The 17,418-nt window shown below is 42.6% G+C and overlaps 1 protein-coding gene across 2 annotated transcripts in view; it reads right to left on the bottom strand.

Moving 5' to 3' along the window:
• Positions 1-465: 465 nt before the first annotated feature.
• Positions 466-17,418, bottom strand: part of LOC122542923 (complement C1s subcomponent-like) — a 44,231-nt gene continuing 27,278 nt past the window's right edge. For both annotated transcript variants that reach the window (XM_043681066.1, XM_043681067.1), the window contains 4 exons: positions 12,977-13,064; positions 9,916-10,035; positions 4,399-4,476; positions 466-1,528 (listed from right to left, as the gene is read on the bottom strand). In XM_043681066.1, coding sequence (XP_043537001.1) covers positions 750-1,528; positions 4,399-4,476; positions 9,916-10,035; positions 12,977-13,064 — 1,065 coding nt within the window. In that variant the 3' untranslated portion in view covers positions 466-749. The remainder of the gene's footprint in view (positions 1,529-4,398; positions 4,477-9,915; positions 10,036-12,976; positions 13,065-17,418) is intronic.

The raw sequence follows: 17,418 nt of genomic DNA, 5'->3' as shown, positions 1-17,418 counted from the left end.
ACAGTCCGAGATTGAGCTGGCCTCTTTACCTTTGATTCTGAGAAAAGTTTCTGACCTCAAATTCAGGAAATTGCTGAGACACAACTTTCTACTTCAAAAGCATTGTGCAACTTTGCCCATATTTCTTTCTCCCTAAATTTCTATTTCTCTCCATTTGCCTGCGTGTGCATCTCTCTCTCTCTCTCTCTGTGTCTGTATATAGCTGTGTATTTCTCATTCTTTGTTTTGCCTTCCAAATATATCTCCACCTGTGTGTGCGCTGTATATTTTTGTGTGAATCTATCTCCATTTGTTCCACCATATCTTTCTCTATATATAATCTCTATTCCTCTCTATCTCTACCCCCTCTCTATTTTATTCTCTATGCCCCTCTGCCTCTCATTCATGTCCCTCTACCCCTCCCTATCTCATTTATTCTCTGTCTCTCAAACTTGAAACAAATAAAAACATACACACACAAGAATGGGGTTCCATTATTTTAAATGGGAGGCAGAACTATTTCACAGCTCATTCCAATTAACTTTATATATGGAAAGGGAAAGAGAGAGAGAGATTTGAAGACAGAGATTGTGAGAAAGAGACTGAGAAATAGGAAGAAGGGTATGACTTCCACAAAAGGGTTTGACTTCCTGTTTCTCAGGAGGAGAAAAAGAGGAATACAAAGAGACAGAAAGGAAAATGGCGAGAAAGAAAGAAATACACAAATTCACCATTATACTTTATTGTGATTGACAGCAGAATGGATTAGTTCAGTCCTCCTCGTTTCTTTCATATTTCCTTATGGTTGTCTCAATCCAGTCCAGATACTTCTCCACATGAGTGTACAACCCATTAATGCCACAATGCTTGGGTCCAAAAGACACAATGCCCCTGGTCACATAACGATTCTGGTCCTGGGGCTCCTTGAACACAAAGGGTCCCCCAGCATCACCTTGGCAGGAGTCAAAATCACTTCTTCCAGCACAGATCATGTTGGAGGTGAAAATTGGCTTCGGTTCCTCATAGTTTGAACCTGTGCAGTGGTCCATGCTGGCGATAGGTATGGCAGCATACTGCAGGAAGATAGCCTTCTGATGTCTTTCCGTCCTTCCCCACCCTGAAATGTAGCCCAGTTTGCCATGCTGCAGTGATGAAGTTTTTTCTGGTTTAGGCAGGCAGACGGGAGACAAGTTTGGTCCAGGTTTGACCTTCTGCTTGAGTTTAATCAGGGCAATGTCATGATCAAAGTTGGGTTGTACTTTTTGGACTTGTTTCCTATAGTCTGGGTGCACAATGACCTCTTCCACAGGGAGTTGGTTTTCTCGTGACCTATGTCTCATGTCAACAATCCCACCATGGATATTCACCTGATGCGAATTGTCAAAGAGATGAGCAGCCGTCAGCACCCAACCATCGGATATCAGGGCTCCACCCCCATATGCAGATCCACCAATGATCAAACGCAGCTGCCAGGGAAAATCGCCCAACTCAGCTGGTCTGCCACCGAAGATGCGCCCAGGTTCAGAGGAGAGTCGGCTCATCCCACAGACTGTGAAGGGATGAAAATCAGAGCAGTTAATAAGTTCTCATAACCACTCAAATGCAAGACTTGCAAATATTAATTACCCAAAACTGAAACCCTGGCACATGTTTGATTTGGGGACAGCACACAGTCAGATGGTGTTACATCAAGAGCCACACTACAATCCCCTCTATGTGTACAATTAAAATGGACCCAAACAATATCTTCTGTAAAATAAAACAAAGAAACTGCAATTGTGAGAGATTTTAAACAGCATCTACTGTGTTGCCCATTGTACAAAGCCATCCCCAAATCTGATTACCAGGCAAAATCTGTGCTCAACTCTCTGGGAATGACAGAATCCTGAAAGACTTGATAAACTGTTCTGAAGTTATTGCTAAGATCCCAGCTGGACAATGATGTCTCATCCTGGGCACTATGTTCAAAAGGATATGAAACTCTCTGAGAGTGTATGGAAACAGATTGAGCTGCTTTGTGCGAAGGACAAGAAACTTATAATTCCTGATGAGAGATTGCATAAGTTCATAGAGTCATAGAGATGTACAGCATGGAAACAGACACTTTGGTTCAACTTGTCCATGCCAAACAGATATCCCAACCCAATCTAGTCCCACCTGCCTGTGCCCAGTCCATATCCCTCCAAACCTTTCCTATTCATATACCCATCCAGATGCATTTTATATGTTATAATTGTACTAGCCCACTACTTCCTCTGGCAGCTCATTCCATACACGTACACCCTCTGTGTGAAAACATTGTCCCTTAGGTCTCTTTTATATCTTTCCCCTCTCACCCTAAATATATGCCCTCTAGTTCTGGGTTCCCTCACTCCAGGGCAAATACTTTGTCTATTTATGCTAACCATGCCCCTCATGATTTTATAAACCTCTATAAGGTCACCCCTCAGCCTCCGACGCTTAAGGGAAAACACCCTTATACAACCGCTCCCAATAGCTCAAATCCTCCAAACCTGGCAAATGCCTTGTAAATCTTTTCTGAACCCTTTCAAGTTTCACAACATCTTTCAGATAGATGGAGACCAGAATTGCATACTACATTCTAACAGTGGCCGAAACAATATCCTGTACAGCTGCAACATGGCTTCCCAACTCCTGTACTCAATACTCTGACCAATAAAGGAAAGCATACCAAATGCCTTCTTCACTATTCTAACTACCTGTGACTCCACTTTCAAGGAGCTATGAACCTGCATTCCAAGGTCTCTTTGTTCAGCAACACTCTCTAGGATCTTACCATTAAGTGTATAAGTCATGCTCAGATTTGTTTTCCCAAAATGCAATACCTTGCATTTATTTGAATTAAAGTCTCTCTGCCACTTCTCAATCCATTGGCCCATTTGATCAAGATCCCATTGTAATCTGAGGTAACCTTCTTCGCTGTCCACTACACCTCCAACTTTGGTGTCATCTGCAAACTTACTAACTCTACCAGTTCTGCTCACATCCAAATCATTCATATAAATGATGAAAAGTAGTGGACCCAGCACCAATTCTTGTGGCACTCCATTGTTCACAGGCCTCCAATCTGAAAAACAACCCTTCACCACTGTCTTCTACCTTTGAGCCAGTTCTGTATCCAAATGGCTAGTTCTCCCTGTTTTCCATGAGATCAAACCTTACTAACCAGTCTCCCATGGGGAACCTTGTCGAATGCCTTACTGAAGTCCATATACATCACATCTACCGATCTGCCCTATTTGTTACTTCTTCAAAAAAACTCAATCAAGTTTGTGAGACATGATTGATTTCCCAGGCACAAAGCCATGCTGACTACTCCTAATCAGTCTGTGCCTTTCCAAATACATGGACATTCTGACGCTCGAACAACTTGCCCACCACCGATGTCAGGCTTACTGGTCTGTAGTTCCCTGCCTTGTCTAACCACCTTTCTTAAACAGTGGCACCACATAAGCCAACCTCCAGTCTTCCGGTATCTCACCTTTGACTATCGATGATACATTGTATGCACTGGAGTTGTTCTCCCCAGAGCTGAGAAGATAAAGAAAAGACTTCATTCTGGTGTTCAAGATTGAAAGATTTTGAAAACCCAAGAAAGTAATGTCTCTATAGCAGCACATTTGGTAAGTAGATGAGTAGATATATGATGGGAAAAGAAGCTGCAGCAGGAGGAATTTTTTTTTCAGATGGTAGGTTACTTAAGATCATTAGTGATTTGGACATGCCGGTGTTGGACTGGGGTTTCCCAAGTTAAAAATCACATAAGACCAAGTTATAGTCCAACAGATTTATTTGGAAGCACTAGCTTTCAGAGTGCTGCTCTGAAAACTCGTGCTTCCAAATAAACCTGTTGGACTATAGACCTGGTGTTGTGTGATTTTTAAGTAAGATCATTAACAGTCAATGGAAGCAGATTATAAAATTCTGAGGAGGAGATGGCACAGTGGTTAGTACTGCTGCCTCACAGTGCCAGAGACCCGGGTTCATTTCCCGACTCAGGCGACTGACTGTGTGGAGTTTGCACGTTCTCCCCGAGTCTGCATGGGTTTCCTCCGGGTGCTCCGGTTTCCTCCCAAAGTCCAAGGATGTGCAGGTCAGGTGAATTGGCCATGCTAAATTGCCCGTAGTGTTAGGTAAAGGGGTAAATGTAGGGGAATGGGTGAGTTGCGCTTCGGCGGGTTGGTGTGGACTTGTTGGGCCGAAGGGCCTGTTTCCACACTGTAAGTAATCTAATGTACATTTTTAGGCAATGGGGAAACGGCAGTGAGGAGTATTTTTAATTAAAAATGTCTACATACAAAGCAATAGAGGCAAGACAGGTGAGTGGATTCCTTGTTGGTGGTATTACTTAATGATTTCATGTTGTTTTTCTCTTCATGTATTTTGTTAAATATTTACCTGGTTTACACTTGGGCATGGTCGGTTGGCCACTCGTAACGTCCACCCATTCAGCATCAGCCGAGCATTCAAAGACAGCTGGTGGAGAGAAAAAGGTCAAGGGAAAGAGCTATCTATTAGAGAGAAGGTTGCATAAAATTACATCCTTTTTCCCAAATGGGCTCATGGGATCATTGCCCCTGGTCCAATATGGATGATCATGATTTTTAACGCACATCATTCATAATCTATAACTATCTTCTACTTATAGCAAGTTGCTCAGGAGGCAGTGCTGTAGTTTTGACTGTGAGTTCTGTTCATGTAGTTTTTGGGGACTCTTGAATTTTCTTAAATTGGCCTCATGAGCAGTCACTGCCTTTAAGGGTGGCAGAGGCAGAAACTTTCATAAGAACATTTAGATGTACATTTGCATACTCAACAAAGCTCTGGGCCAATTGCTGGAAAATGAGATTAGAATAGAGTCATAGAATCCCTGCAGTGTGGAAGCTGACCATTTAGCCCGTTGAGTCCATACTGACTATCCAAAGAGCATCCCATCAAGACCCACATTCCCACACTATCTCTATAACCCTGCATTTCCCATGGCTAATCCATCTCGCCTGTGCATCCCTGGTCACAATGGACAATTTAGCATGACCAATCCACCAAATAGTTTGGTGTTGTTTTTGACTGGTGTGGACACTGTGGGCTGAAGGGCCATTTTCCATGCTGCAGATTGTTTTGGCACTGTGATCCTGTGATACTGTGGTCCACTGTAATGCTTACTTTAAACTGATTCTTGCTAGCTTTTTCTGACAATTGATGCTTTTCTGACAATTTTACATGCCCCATCTTTGGATCTAATACTATCCCCCATCTTTTGCTCCTCCTCTGTCTATCTGTCCAGGTTTCCACTCCTTCCACTCTAAACTCTAACAACCCTTCAAACACTTTGGTCCCGTTTGTATTGGTTCCACCTTTCAGACAACCTGTCTCAATGTCAATAAATCTTTATCCTTCCTCACTACAACATTTATTCAACCACGTATTCATCTGATCAATGAATTTTCTATAGTCACCTTATAAGACATCAGCCCTTTTTCTCACTAATTTCATTGGTACCAATATATATGATGACCACTGGTTGTTCGCCCTCCCCCTTCAGGGTGCCCTGTAGCATCTCCGTGACATCTTCGATCTTGGCACCAGGGAGGTCATATACCAGCCTGGAATCTCTTTAACTGCCTCAGAAATGACTGTTTTTCCCCTTATTAATAATCTATCACTATCTCAAAATACCTATCAATACAACCTTGCTACTCTTCTTCCTCCTGTCTTACACAGCAATGCTACATATGGTTCTATGGAACTGATTTTCACTGGTATCCCCAGAGATGACTGTGCTTCCACCACCAACAGTATTCAAAAAGGTATAAATCTTAGGGAGGGGTTGGCCACAGTGTATCCTGCTCTACCTGCCTTCTTTTACTTTTCCTGGCTGTAACTTACCCCCTTCTGCAGTCTTCCCCTGGTGTGATTTGAGTACCTCACTGAGCGTGCTGTAAAGATAATCTCAGCATTGCGAAAGCCCCAAAGTGAGCCCACCCACAGCTCCATTTCTGAAACGGTGGTAACCAGCAGCTTCAAAAAGATCCTCACACCTCAGTCACTTGCCCTGCTTTATTTCCCAAAACAGTCAAGTTTTGGTCCTTTTCTAGTAGGTCCATTTACGTATTGGTTGAGAAGGGTTTCTTGAACACACTTAACAAATTTCAACACACTCAAGCCCTCAACACTATAGCAGTCTCAGTTTATGTTTAGAAAATTTGAATCCTCTATTAGTACAACTCTTCAAGGTTAAGGTAAAGACTTGTAGCTCGAATGCTGGTTGTCATGGTTATGGGTATGTTTGTCAAGCTGGGAAGTTGATTTACAGATGTTTTGTCCCCTGTCTAGGTGACATCTTCAGTGCTTTGGAGCCTCCTGAGAAGTGCTGCTGTACTGCATCTTCTGGAATTTATTTGGTTTTGTTCCTGCTGCTTCCGGTTGCCGGTTCCAGTTGTTCATTGTAGTGGCCGGTATATTGAGTCCAGGTCAATGTGCTTGTTGACGGATTCCGTGGCTGAGTGTCATATTTCTAGAAATTCTCAGGCTCCTACGTTTAGCTTGTCATGTGATCATTGTGTTGTTCCAGTCGAATTTGTGGTCCCTGTCATCTGTGGGTGTGGCTATTAGGGACAGCTAATCGTGGCGTTTAGTGGCTAGTTGGTGTTTGTGGATGCGGATGGTTAGTTGTCTGCCTGTTTGTCCTATATAGTGTTTTGCGTGGACTTTGTATTAAATCTTGTAAATCACATTTGTCTTGCACATGGTGGGCAGAGGGTCCTTAGTCCTGGTGAGTTATTGTCTGAACGTGGGCTGTCAGTTTATGGGCTGTCATGAATCTGATGTTCGGAGAAGTCTGGCTGTCAGTTCTGACATGTCTTTTATGTAAGGTAGCATGACTAGTGAGTTAGGTCATGGTATGTCCTTGTCACGTTGTTTGTAAGGCATCTGCAGATGAACTTATGGGGAGATCCATTCTTGGCAAATAATCCATAGAAAAGTTCTTCATCTTCCCTTTGTAGGTCAGGAGTGCTGCAGTGTGTTGCCACCCATTTGAACAGGATGCTAATGCAGCTTCTCTTGTGTGTGTTTGGCTAGTTGCTGTTGTAGTTCAGCACCTGGTCGGTGTGTGCAGCTTTCCTACACACTTTTTTGTGGTGCATCATACCCAGTTCTTTGGACCATCATACCCAGTTATGGGAGTTTATTGTTGGTTTCCTCCTCTCTCGTAAATCTGATCCCTGTGACTATGGTGTCCACAATCTGGTGTGTGTTCTTGATTGCTGTTCTCTTAATGATGACAAATGTGTCATCTACATACCTGATCCAGAGTTTGGGTTGGATTTGTGGTAGGGCTGTTTGTTCCAATCTTTACATCATTGCTTCTGCTATGAGTCCAGAGATGGGTGAGCCCACAGGTCTTACAACTCTATTATTCTTACAGCTATCTGTGATCTCCCTACAAAATTGACCCTCAATTTCTTGCTAACTATTGGGAACCCTATAGTACAATCCCAGCAAAGTGATCACACTCTTTTTTTTTTCAGCTCCCCCTGTGTTTCTTCACTGGAAGGCCCTCCAGGAATATCATCTCTAAATACTGCCGAGACATTTTCCTTAATCAAAAATGCAACTCCCCTCCTCTGTTGCCTCACCTGCTATTCTTCCTATACCATCTATACCCCTGAACTTTGAGCTTCTGGTCCTTTTCCTCCCTCAGTCATGTTTCTGTAATAGTTATGATGTCCTAGTCCCATGTTTCCATCCTCTTCACAATCCACTTCACAGCAATGCTGACTCTGTGACTGTTGCTGACTGACATCGGGCTTTTAGTGAGGGAGTTCCAGGATTTGGACCCAATGACAGTGAAGGACAGATGATGGATTTCCAAGTCAGGATGATGCGTGTCCTGGAGGGGAATGAGCAGGTGGTGATGTTTTCATGCAGTTGCTGTCCTTCTCCATCCAGATAGTTATGGTTTTGGAAAGTGCTGTTGAAGGATTCTTATGAGCTGTTTTGCTTAATCTTGTAAATTGTACACACTGCTACTATGTGGAGGAAGTGGATGATTAAATTGATGGATAGGATGCATATTTTTTTTCTGGGATGATGTCAAGTTTCCAGACCTGCACTCATCTAGACAAGTGGAGTGTATTGTAACACACTTTGACTTGTACATTTAGATAATGGATTCAACTTGTTCTCACTTTGTGGGCAGGACAGACAGAAGCAACTTTCCACATTATTTGGTAGGTTCCAATGTTGTAGTTCTACTAGCACAGCACATCTTGGGGTGTGGCTAGATCTGGAGCATAAATATTCAGTATTATTTGGGGAATCTTGTCAATGCTCATAACCTTTGCAGAATCCAGTGCCTTCAGCCATTTGTTGATATCACGTGAAATGAAGCAATTTGCCTGTGATGGCAGGCACCTCAGAAGGGAGTCAATATGGGTCATCTATTTGGCACTTCAGGCTAAAGGTTGCTTAAGTGCTTCAGTCTTGCCTTTTGCTCTAAGGTGCTGGGCTCCCCCACTATTGAATTTGACGATATTGAAGGAACCTATTTCCCTTCCAGTGAGTTATTAATTGCCCACCAACATGCACGATTGAAAGCAGAAGGACTGCAGAGCTTTGATCCGGTCTATTGAATGAGGGATTGCTTAACCCTGGCTACCACTGTATGGCATGAAAATGGTTCTGTGCTGTAGCTTCACTTCAGTTCATTTCACTTTCAGGTCTGCCCGATGCTGCTCCTGGCCTGCCCTCTTGCATTCTTCATTGCAGCTGGGTCATTCGCCTGACCCTACAGTAATGGTAGAGAAGGAAATATGCTTTGCCGTGAAATTACAAATTGTAGTTGAATGCAATTCTACTGCTACCGATGGCCCAATACCCATAAGAAATGCTCAGTTCTGAGTTGCGAAATGCATTTTATTCTGTCTTCGATTTGAATGTACCTTAATGACTCAACATGGACAGCCCTCTGCATTAAAGAGTTTTGTTAATTCACTACCCTTGGAGAGGAAAAATTCCTCCTCATCTCGGTCTTAAATGGGCCCTCTTACTTAAAGTTTATTGTTGCTTCTAAAAGCAGTCGTTCCAGAAATCCTGACATCGATATTAACTGTTATACATAAGACCATGAGAAATAGGAACAGGAGTAGGCCATGCAGCCCCGAGAGCCTGCTTATCCATTCAATGAGACCTTTACTGATCAGACACTCCTCACATCCACTTTCCTGCTCATTCCCTATAACCTTTGACTCACCTGCTGATCAACAATCTATTTTTCACAGCCTTAAATATACACAAGGATACTCTTCACCACTGCTCTGTGGCAAGGAGTTCCAAAGACTCAACTCTCTGAGAGAAAAAATTCCTCCTCATCTCAACCTTAAATTGATACTCCTTAAATCTGAGAACATGCCCTCTGGTCCTAGACTCTCCTGTGAGTCTTCTCATCCTCTCAACATTTACTCTGTCAAACTCCTTAAGAATCAAGCATGTTTTAATGATATCATCTCTCCTCCTTCTAAATTCCAATGAGCAGAGTCCCAACTTGTTTAACCTTTGCTCATAAGACAATCCCTGCACACCAGGGATCATCTTACTGAAACTTCTCTGAACTGCCTCCGATGAAGTTCCCAAAGGAACCAAAACTGCTCTGTGTACTCCAGCTGTGATTTCACAAATGCCTTGTACACCTTGGAGTGAGACATCCCTACTCTTAAACTCTCAACCCTGTGAAATAAGGACCAACATTCATGAACCTTCCTGATTACCTGCTGCACCTGTATGCTAGCTTTCTGTGGTTTGTGCACAAGCATTGATGTTTCATAAACTACAAGGAATGGAGTAAGTTCCAAGTCTGAAAATATGATTTAGACTGCGTGGATGCTTGTTGGCTGCCATGAACACAATGGGTCTCACCGTTTCCTTCAAGTTCATAGTATGGTTCTTCACAGCTGTACGTATTCCAGTGTCTGTAAACTGTGGATGTGAAGTTTTCACGTCCATTTGTCAGTTTACTGGGAGGTCCGCAGTTCACGGCTGTGAATGGGAAACAGTCGAGCAATAAGCTACAATCAATCATGAGATATCTTTCAAGGTTCATAACTTCAATAGTAATATTTATAATTTTTTGTTTCTTTAATTTACATTTCACAATTTTCCAGTCTGTTTTTACTAACTCTGTGTTTATACCTTTATAACTGTCTTTATTTAAGAGACTTGTTTTAGACATCAGGTTTCTCAACCTCAAATGTAACATGAAATTCTAACTCATCGTGATCACTCTTTTCCAGAAGATCCTTGATTGGAGGATCATGAATTAATGCTGCTAACTCATTATTACTAATAACCTGTTTGCTGGATTGTTCCACATCATCAAATCTACCTTTGTCAGTTTGTTCATGCCAAGCAGTATGAAGGTTAACCTACGCTGATGGTATTTTCCTTAAAAGCTGTCACTATTTCTTGTTGTATACAAGTCCAACAATGTAGCTACAGATGAGGCATTTATATGTGAAAACGGAGGCATCATGGTAATGCCATCATATAGTATTCTGGAGACCAGGCTCTCGGGATGTGAATTTAAATAGCAACATGGCAGCTCATGGAAATAAAACTCAGTAAATGAATTTTGAATTGAAAGCTAGTCCCAACATTGATAATAATAATAACAATTAAATTATAGTCAATTATGATTAAAACTTCTCTAGTTCACTCATGGTCTTGAGGGAAGGAAATCTCTCTACATACCTGGTCTGGCCTGCACGTCACTCCAGACCCACAGCAATGTAGTTGACTCTTAACTGTCTTCCGAACTAGCTGAGAAGCTCCTCAGTTCATGAATAGGCAACAGATGCTGGCTTTTTCAGCAACATTTGCATCCAACCTCACCTTTTCTTTCTCTTGTCTCTAAGCAAACTGATTCTCCGCTTTGATCTTTGGAACCACGGTCCGCATTCTGCCATTCTCAAACAAAAAAATAGTCCACCTCCTGTTCTGTTCTGACAAAACATCAAGTGCCCTTGGCCTCAAGATACTTCATTAGTGCGTAAATCAGAACAGCCTGCCACATAAGGAGATACTATGACAGGCAGGCCATAACATCATTGAACATGGGAATATGTTTGAAATGCAGAATGACTGACTCCTGTTGTTGTCTCTTCCTGAACAATTATTTGATCAAAAAGGTAGATATTTTCGAATCAACTTGTTCAGTGATGTTATTACACAGCTCTGAACAAACTAGGCCTTGAACCTGTGCCTCCTAGTCCTGAGGTAGGGATATGGCAATGCACCAGAAGATATCCACTTGGTCAATAAGCTAAGATTGAAGGAAGTAATTACTGGAAGAATGATGGACAGAGAGACTCCACATTCTGGATTAGTGGTGCTGGAAGAGCACAGCAGTTCAGGCAGCATCCGAAGAGCAGTAAAATCAACGTTTCGGGCAAAAGCCCTTCATCGGGAATATAGGCAGAGAGCCTGAAGGGTGGAGAGATAAGTGAGAGGAAGGTGGAGGTGGGCAGAAAGTAGCATAGAGTAGAATGGGTGAGTGGGGGAGGGGATGAAGGTGATAGGTCGGGGGAGAGGGTAGAGTGAATAGGTGGAAAAGAAGATAGGCAGGTAGGACAAGGGAGAGGTGCAATCCAGGTAGCTGTGAGAGTCGGTGGGTTTGTAAAAAACTGTTGGTGTCAAGTCAGTCGTCATTAATGGAGATGGAGATGTCCAGGAAGGGGAGGGTGGATTAGACCTCTTCCCACCCTACCTCCTGCAAAAATGCCATCCCGTATTCCCAATTCCTCCGCCTCTGCCGTATCTGCTCCCAGGAGGACCAGTTCCACCAGAGAACACACCAGATGGCCTCCTTCTTTAGAGACCACAATTTCCCTTCCTACTTGGTAGAAGATGCCCTCCATCGCATCTTGTTCATATCTCGCACCTCCATCCTCAGACTCCACCCCTCCAACCGTAACAAGGATAGAACGTCCCTGGTGCTCATCTTCCACCCTACCAACCTCCACATAAACCAAATCATTCACAAATAGACCCCACCAGCAGGGATATATTTCCCTCCCCACCCCTTTCTGTCTTCCACAAAGACTGTTCCCTCCATGACTACCTGGTCAGGTCCACGCCCCCCCTACAACCCGCCCTCCCATCCTGGCAACTTCCCCTGCCACTGCAGGAATTGCAAAACCTGCGCTTACACCTCCTCCCTCACCTCCATCCAAGGCCCTAAAGGAGCCTTCCACATTAATCAAAGTTTTACCTGCACATCCACCAATATCATTTATTGTATCCGTTGCTCCCGATGCGGTCTCCTCTACATTGGGGAGACTGGACGCTTCCTAGTAGAGTGCTTTAGGGAACATCTCCGGGACACCCGCATCAATCAACCACACCTCCCTGAGGCCCAAGATTTCAACTCCCCCTCCCACTCTGTCGAGGACATGGATGTCCTGGGCCTCCTTCACCGCCACTCACTCATCACCCGATGCCTGGAGGAAGAACACCTCATCTTCTGCCTCGGAACACTTCAACCCCAGGGCATCAATGTGGACTTCAACAGTTTCCTCATTTCCCCTTCCCCCACCTCACCCCAGTTCCAAACTTCCAGCTCAGCACTGTCCCCATGACTTGTCCTACCTGCCTATCTTCTTTTCCAGCTATCCAGTCCTCCCCCCCACCTGACCTATCACCTTCATCCCCTCCCCCACTCACCTATTGTACTCCATGCTACTTTCTCCCCACCCCCCACCTTCCTCTGACTTATCTCTCCACTCTTCAGGCTCTCTGTCTGTATTCCTGAAGTAGGGCTATTGCCTGAAACATTGATTTTTACTGCTCCTCGGATGCTGCCTGAACTCCTGTGCTCTTCCAGCACCACTGATCCAGAATCTGGTTTCCAGCATTTGCAGTCATTGTTTTTACCTAGAGAGATTCCACAGCCTATTAGAATACATTACATAACTTCACTTACGTCTGCAGGAGTATGAGTCACTGTTCCATGTCCCATTATTCTGGCAATGCAGCATGGTGGAATTGATGCGCACTTCTCGCTTTGAATCCTACAGGGAGCACAGTTAATGGAATTGTATTAAAGCAGTACCAAGGAATTGTTTCGCAAGTTCTCAGGAGTCAGTCATCAGCTGTGGCTCCACTAGAGGGAGTTAGAGAGAAGGGTGACTAAACGTGTGACAGAGACAGACAAGCCGTAATAATTTGTATGGAATCATGGGATCAATACTGCAGGGAATGGCAGAAAACTTTGAAATATTGTGAAATGGAAAGAGGATATCACAAGCATCAAGAGGTTTATGGAATGGGGGACATGTGGCTGCCGAAACTTAGTGCAGAGAATTGTGAAATGATTTAAAGCGGACTAGTGTTTTGTAGTTAAAAGTGTCAGATAGTGGACATAGATACCACTATTACGTGTGGAAACACCTCCCACCTTGTACATGGCAGGTACTCATGTGACTCAGCCAACATTGTCTATCTTATACGTTGCAGGCAAGGATGCCCAGAGGCATGGTACATTGGGGAAACCAAGCAAAGGCTATGACAACGGATGAATGAGCACCGCAAAACAATCAAAAGACAGGAGGGTTCCCTGCCAGTTGGGGAACTCTTCAGTGGTCCAAGACATTCAGCCTTGGACCTTCAGGTGACCATCCTCCAAGGTGGACTTTGAGACAGGCAGCAGAGGAAAGTGGCTGAGCAGAGGCTGATAGCTAAGTTCGGTACCCATAGGGAGGGCCTCAACTGGGACCTTGGGTTCACATTACAGGAGATCACCGTTGCACTACACACACACACTCTCACATACACACGGACACAGGTACACACAGACGTGCACACAGACACCCACACACACCCTTATAGACTCCCACACTCACACATGCACCCCCTCACAGACTTAAGACACTCTGCACTCACTACACACATACACACACACACACACACTTTCTCACACTCACAACCCCCACCCCAGACAGACAGACACACACACAGACAGATATATTTTGTAGGGTGAATTTGTACTTGCAGAGTTACAGTGCACTTTGCTCAAAAATTGCATACATTCATTTAGAACTCTGAGCTCAAAAACTGCATGAATTTCTGTAAAACTCTGTTATCTCACTTTTTAGATTGGAATCAATCTAAACATCAGGTCATAGACAGAGAACACAGGGGGCTAAACACCTTCAACATATTGTCTAGCTATCACCATTGTTAACAGCTAACCCGAGAATGCAACTTTTAAAAAAAAAGGTTTTGTGATTTACACATGAAAGAAGTGAAACTATCACTGTATTCTAACAGATGAAAAGCTTAACAGACAATCAATTTTTCAATGTATAATTTTAGTTACATCACACTGCAAATTTTTTGCTATAAATTCTGAGTTATGATCGAGCCCTCCACTATCACCTGATGAAGGAGCGTCGCTCCAAAAGCTACTGTGCTTCCAATTGTGGGATATAAATGAACTAATGTTATTTCTGCAAGTATAAATTCTGATATAGAATAGGAATGAGAAAATACCTATTTAGCAAAATAAATGATAAGTTAGCATGAGACATGGATACAGAACAATGGTGGATATATGGGCAAACAGGGAAGCATCTGTTTCCTCTCCTCAAGACACAGGAACTAACCCTAATCAAAGAGGTCAAAGTGGCCTCTGGATGGAAATAGATGCTGATAGAAGAAAAGATATGCCTAATCAATAACCTACAGTAGACTGACGTCAAACACCCTACACACAGAGGTAAGAGTCAGAGATAAGAGTTTGTCATGAACAAGATAGGATAAACAGAAGTTGTGGGATAAGTCTTAAGGAAATGAGTGACGTAAGCGAAGCAGGGAACAGACAATGGAGTAAGGACAAAATATAGTATAAATTGGGAAAGATTTTTGGATATAGTGTGCATTCTGTAATTACCTTAACGGGTGATTAGACAAGGCACCCACCTATAGGTGTACAAATAATAAAACAAGAAGTGGTTATTCAGATATTCGTCTCAGACTGAAATTATTAAAGTGAGTGAGCTTTTGTTTCTCACACAATTAAACCTATTGGACTATAACCTGGTGTTGTGTGATTTTTAACTTCATAGTTAAAATACAGAGGGACAGCATAAGTTGGACAGCAAGTCCAAACTTGAGGGCAGAAGCACAGGAATTTTGGTGTATATGTGCTCAAGTCAATGAATGTGGCAGCTCAAATTGAGACAGTGTTTAATTATGTATTCAGAAACCTGGGATTCATAAAGAGGGGTCTTGAGTAAGAAAAACAGCAAAGCGAAGAAAAAAAACCTCTATAAATCAATTATTCAACCTGGACTTGAGTGTTTTGACCAGTTCTCGACACCACACTTTAGGAAGGACATGAAGGTATTCAAGATGAGCAGAAAATATTTGTCCAATTGTTCTTGGAGTGAAGATTAAGAAAAGATTATATTGAGCTGTTCAAAATGTTGAGAGGTCCAGACAGAGTTGATTGGGAGAAGTTGTGTGTTGTAAAAGGAGCAGGAAATAGAGGAATCTGGTTTTAAGGCAACTGGCAAAAGAATAACAGCAGCATGATAAAAAAAAATTCACACAGTGGTGGTTTGATCTGGCAGTACGTCCTGACAGAATGGTAAAAACAGATTCAGTTGAGGCCTTTAAAAGACAATTAGATAAATATATAATGAGTAAAAGAAAGTTGGGGCTACACAGGAAAATGTGGTAAGTTGACCTACCTGCTTTGCTTTCGCAGAGATTCAGATTGGACTCGATAGACCAATCGCCTGCCTTCTGTTACATAAACCAATCTATAATTCAGTCAGACAATTAAGTCCATCATGCAATGTGTTGGCTGTTTGATAGAAGTGTCCAATTAACTCCACTTCCCTGCTCTTTTCACATAGCTTTGCACTTACGTTAAATACAATTATTTGCCCAAGTTAATTTGAAATACGCAAACATATCTGTTCCAACGGTTGACCTTGAATTCAAAAAGAAAAGCACTTACTGTTTAAAAACATTAGTTACTCATGTCACCCCTTGTTCTATTACCAATTAGTCTGTCTCTTCAGCCACAAGATACAGTTTCTCTTTTATACACTCTCTTTAAACCCTTCATGATTTGGAAGACGTCTGTACTATTTCCCTGCTGCAAAAGGAATAGTTCTAGATATACCAGTCTGTACACATTACTGAAGCCCTGCATCCCTGATGCAATTCTGGTAAATGTCTCTGCAAAGCCTTGACTCCTTCCTAAAGTTTGGACCCCAAAATTAAATACACTTCACCCTGTGAAGGCCCAAATGGCATTTTAAAAAGGTTTAGCATATTTTCCTTGCTTTTGTACACAGTCTTTCAGTTAATAAATTCAAAGATCAGTCTAATTTTTTGAGAATGCTTTCAACTTGACCACAACCTTCTAAGATTTGTGTGTGTATACCCCAAGTCTTTTTTGGTCCTGCTCAGGAGACAGAAAAACAGATATTTTGATTCTAAGATGACTTGTGTTTGGAACTCTGTTGTTAAACTTTCTTGTTTGGAACTCATTTTATCCTGAAAATGTTAATTCAATGTCTCTCACCATTGATGCTGCCAGACCCACTGAGTTTTCCAGTACTTTGAAATGAAATAAAGACTAGAAATAAATATCACCCTTCACCCCAGCCCCACACCCCGGACAATCTAAAGTACTTTCTATTATTGGAAAGCAGCAGCAAAATTGCAAAAAGAATGCTTCCACAAAAAGAAACGGGATAAAGACCACTTTCTTCTGTGAACTGAATTGGAGAATAAATACTGGTCAGAACAGAGGGGAAAGGATCGCTGCTCTTCCTTAAAATACTGATAATGGCACCTTTGCATCCTCTGAGAGAACTATAGAACTTCCATTTCATGTCTGAAATATGGTTCAGCACTCAATCAATATTACAGTGATGCTTTGGGTGAAATTCTTTCATTCAAATCTCTTCTTTATGGACATATGTAATAGTAAAACAAGTCATCAGATCCCAGAGTGAGCCCCACCTTGATAGTTCATAGGTTAAATTTTTGTGGTAGGTCACCATGGCGGTCAGTCATTGAAACATTTTCATGTAAAGTGATAGATGTTCTTTAACAACAGAACATATGTTCATTATGCAAAATAAAGAGAACCAAATAAAACTGTATGTATCTGGATTAGTGGTGCTGGAAGAGCACAGCAATTCAGGCAGCATCCGAGGACTGGCAAAATCAACGTTTCGGGCAAAAGCCCTTCATCAGGAATAAAGGCAGAAAGTCTGAAGCATGGAGAGATAAACTAGAGGAGGGGGGGGGTGGGGAGAGAGTAGCATAGGGTACAATAGGTCAGTGGGGGAGGAGATGAAGGTGATAGGTCAGGGAGGAGAGGGTGGAGTGGATAGGTGAAAA

This window comes from Chiloscyllium plagiosum, chromosome 41, assembly GCF_004010195.1.
Source record: "Chiloscyllium plagiosum isolate BGI_BamShark_2017 chromosome 41, ASM401019v2, whole genome shotgun sequence".
Taxonomy (NCBI): Eukaryota; Metazoa; Chordata; class Chondrichthyes; order Orectolobiformes; family Hemiscylliidae; genus Chiloscyllium; species Chiloscyllium plagiosum.
The sequence above is the reverse complement of the archived record's forward strand: the minus strand, read 5'-3'. Positions and strand labels throughout refer to the sequence as shown.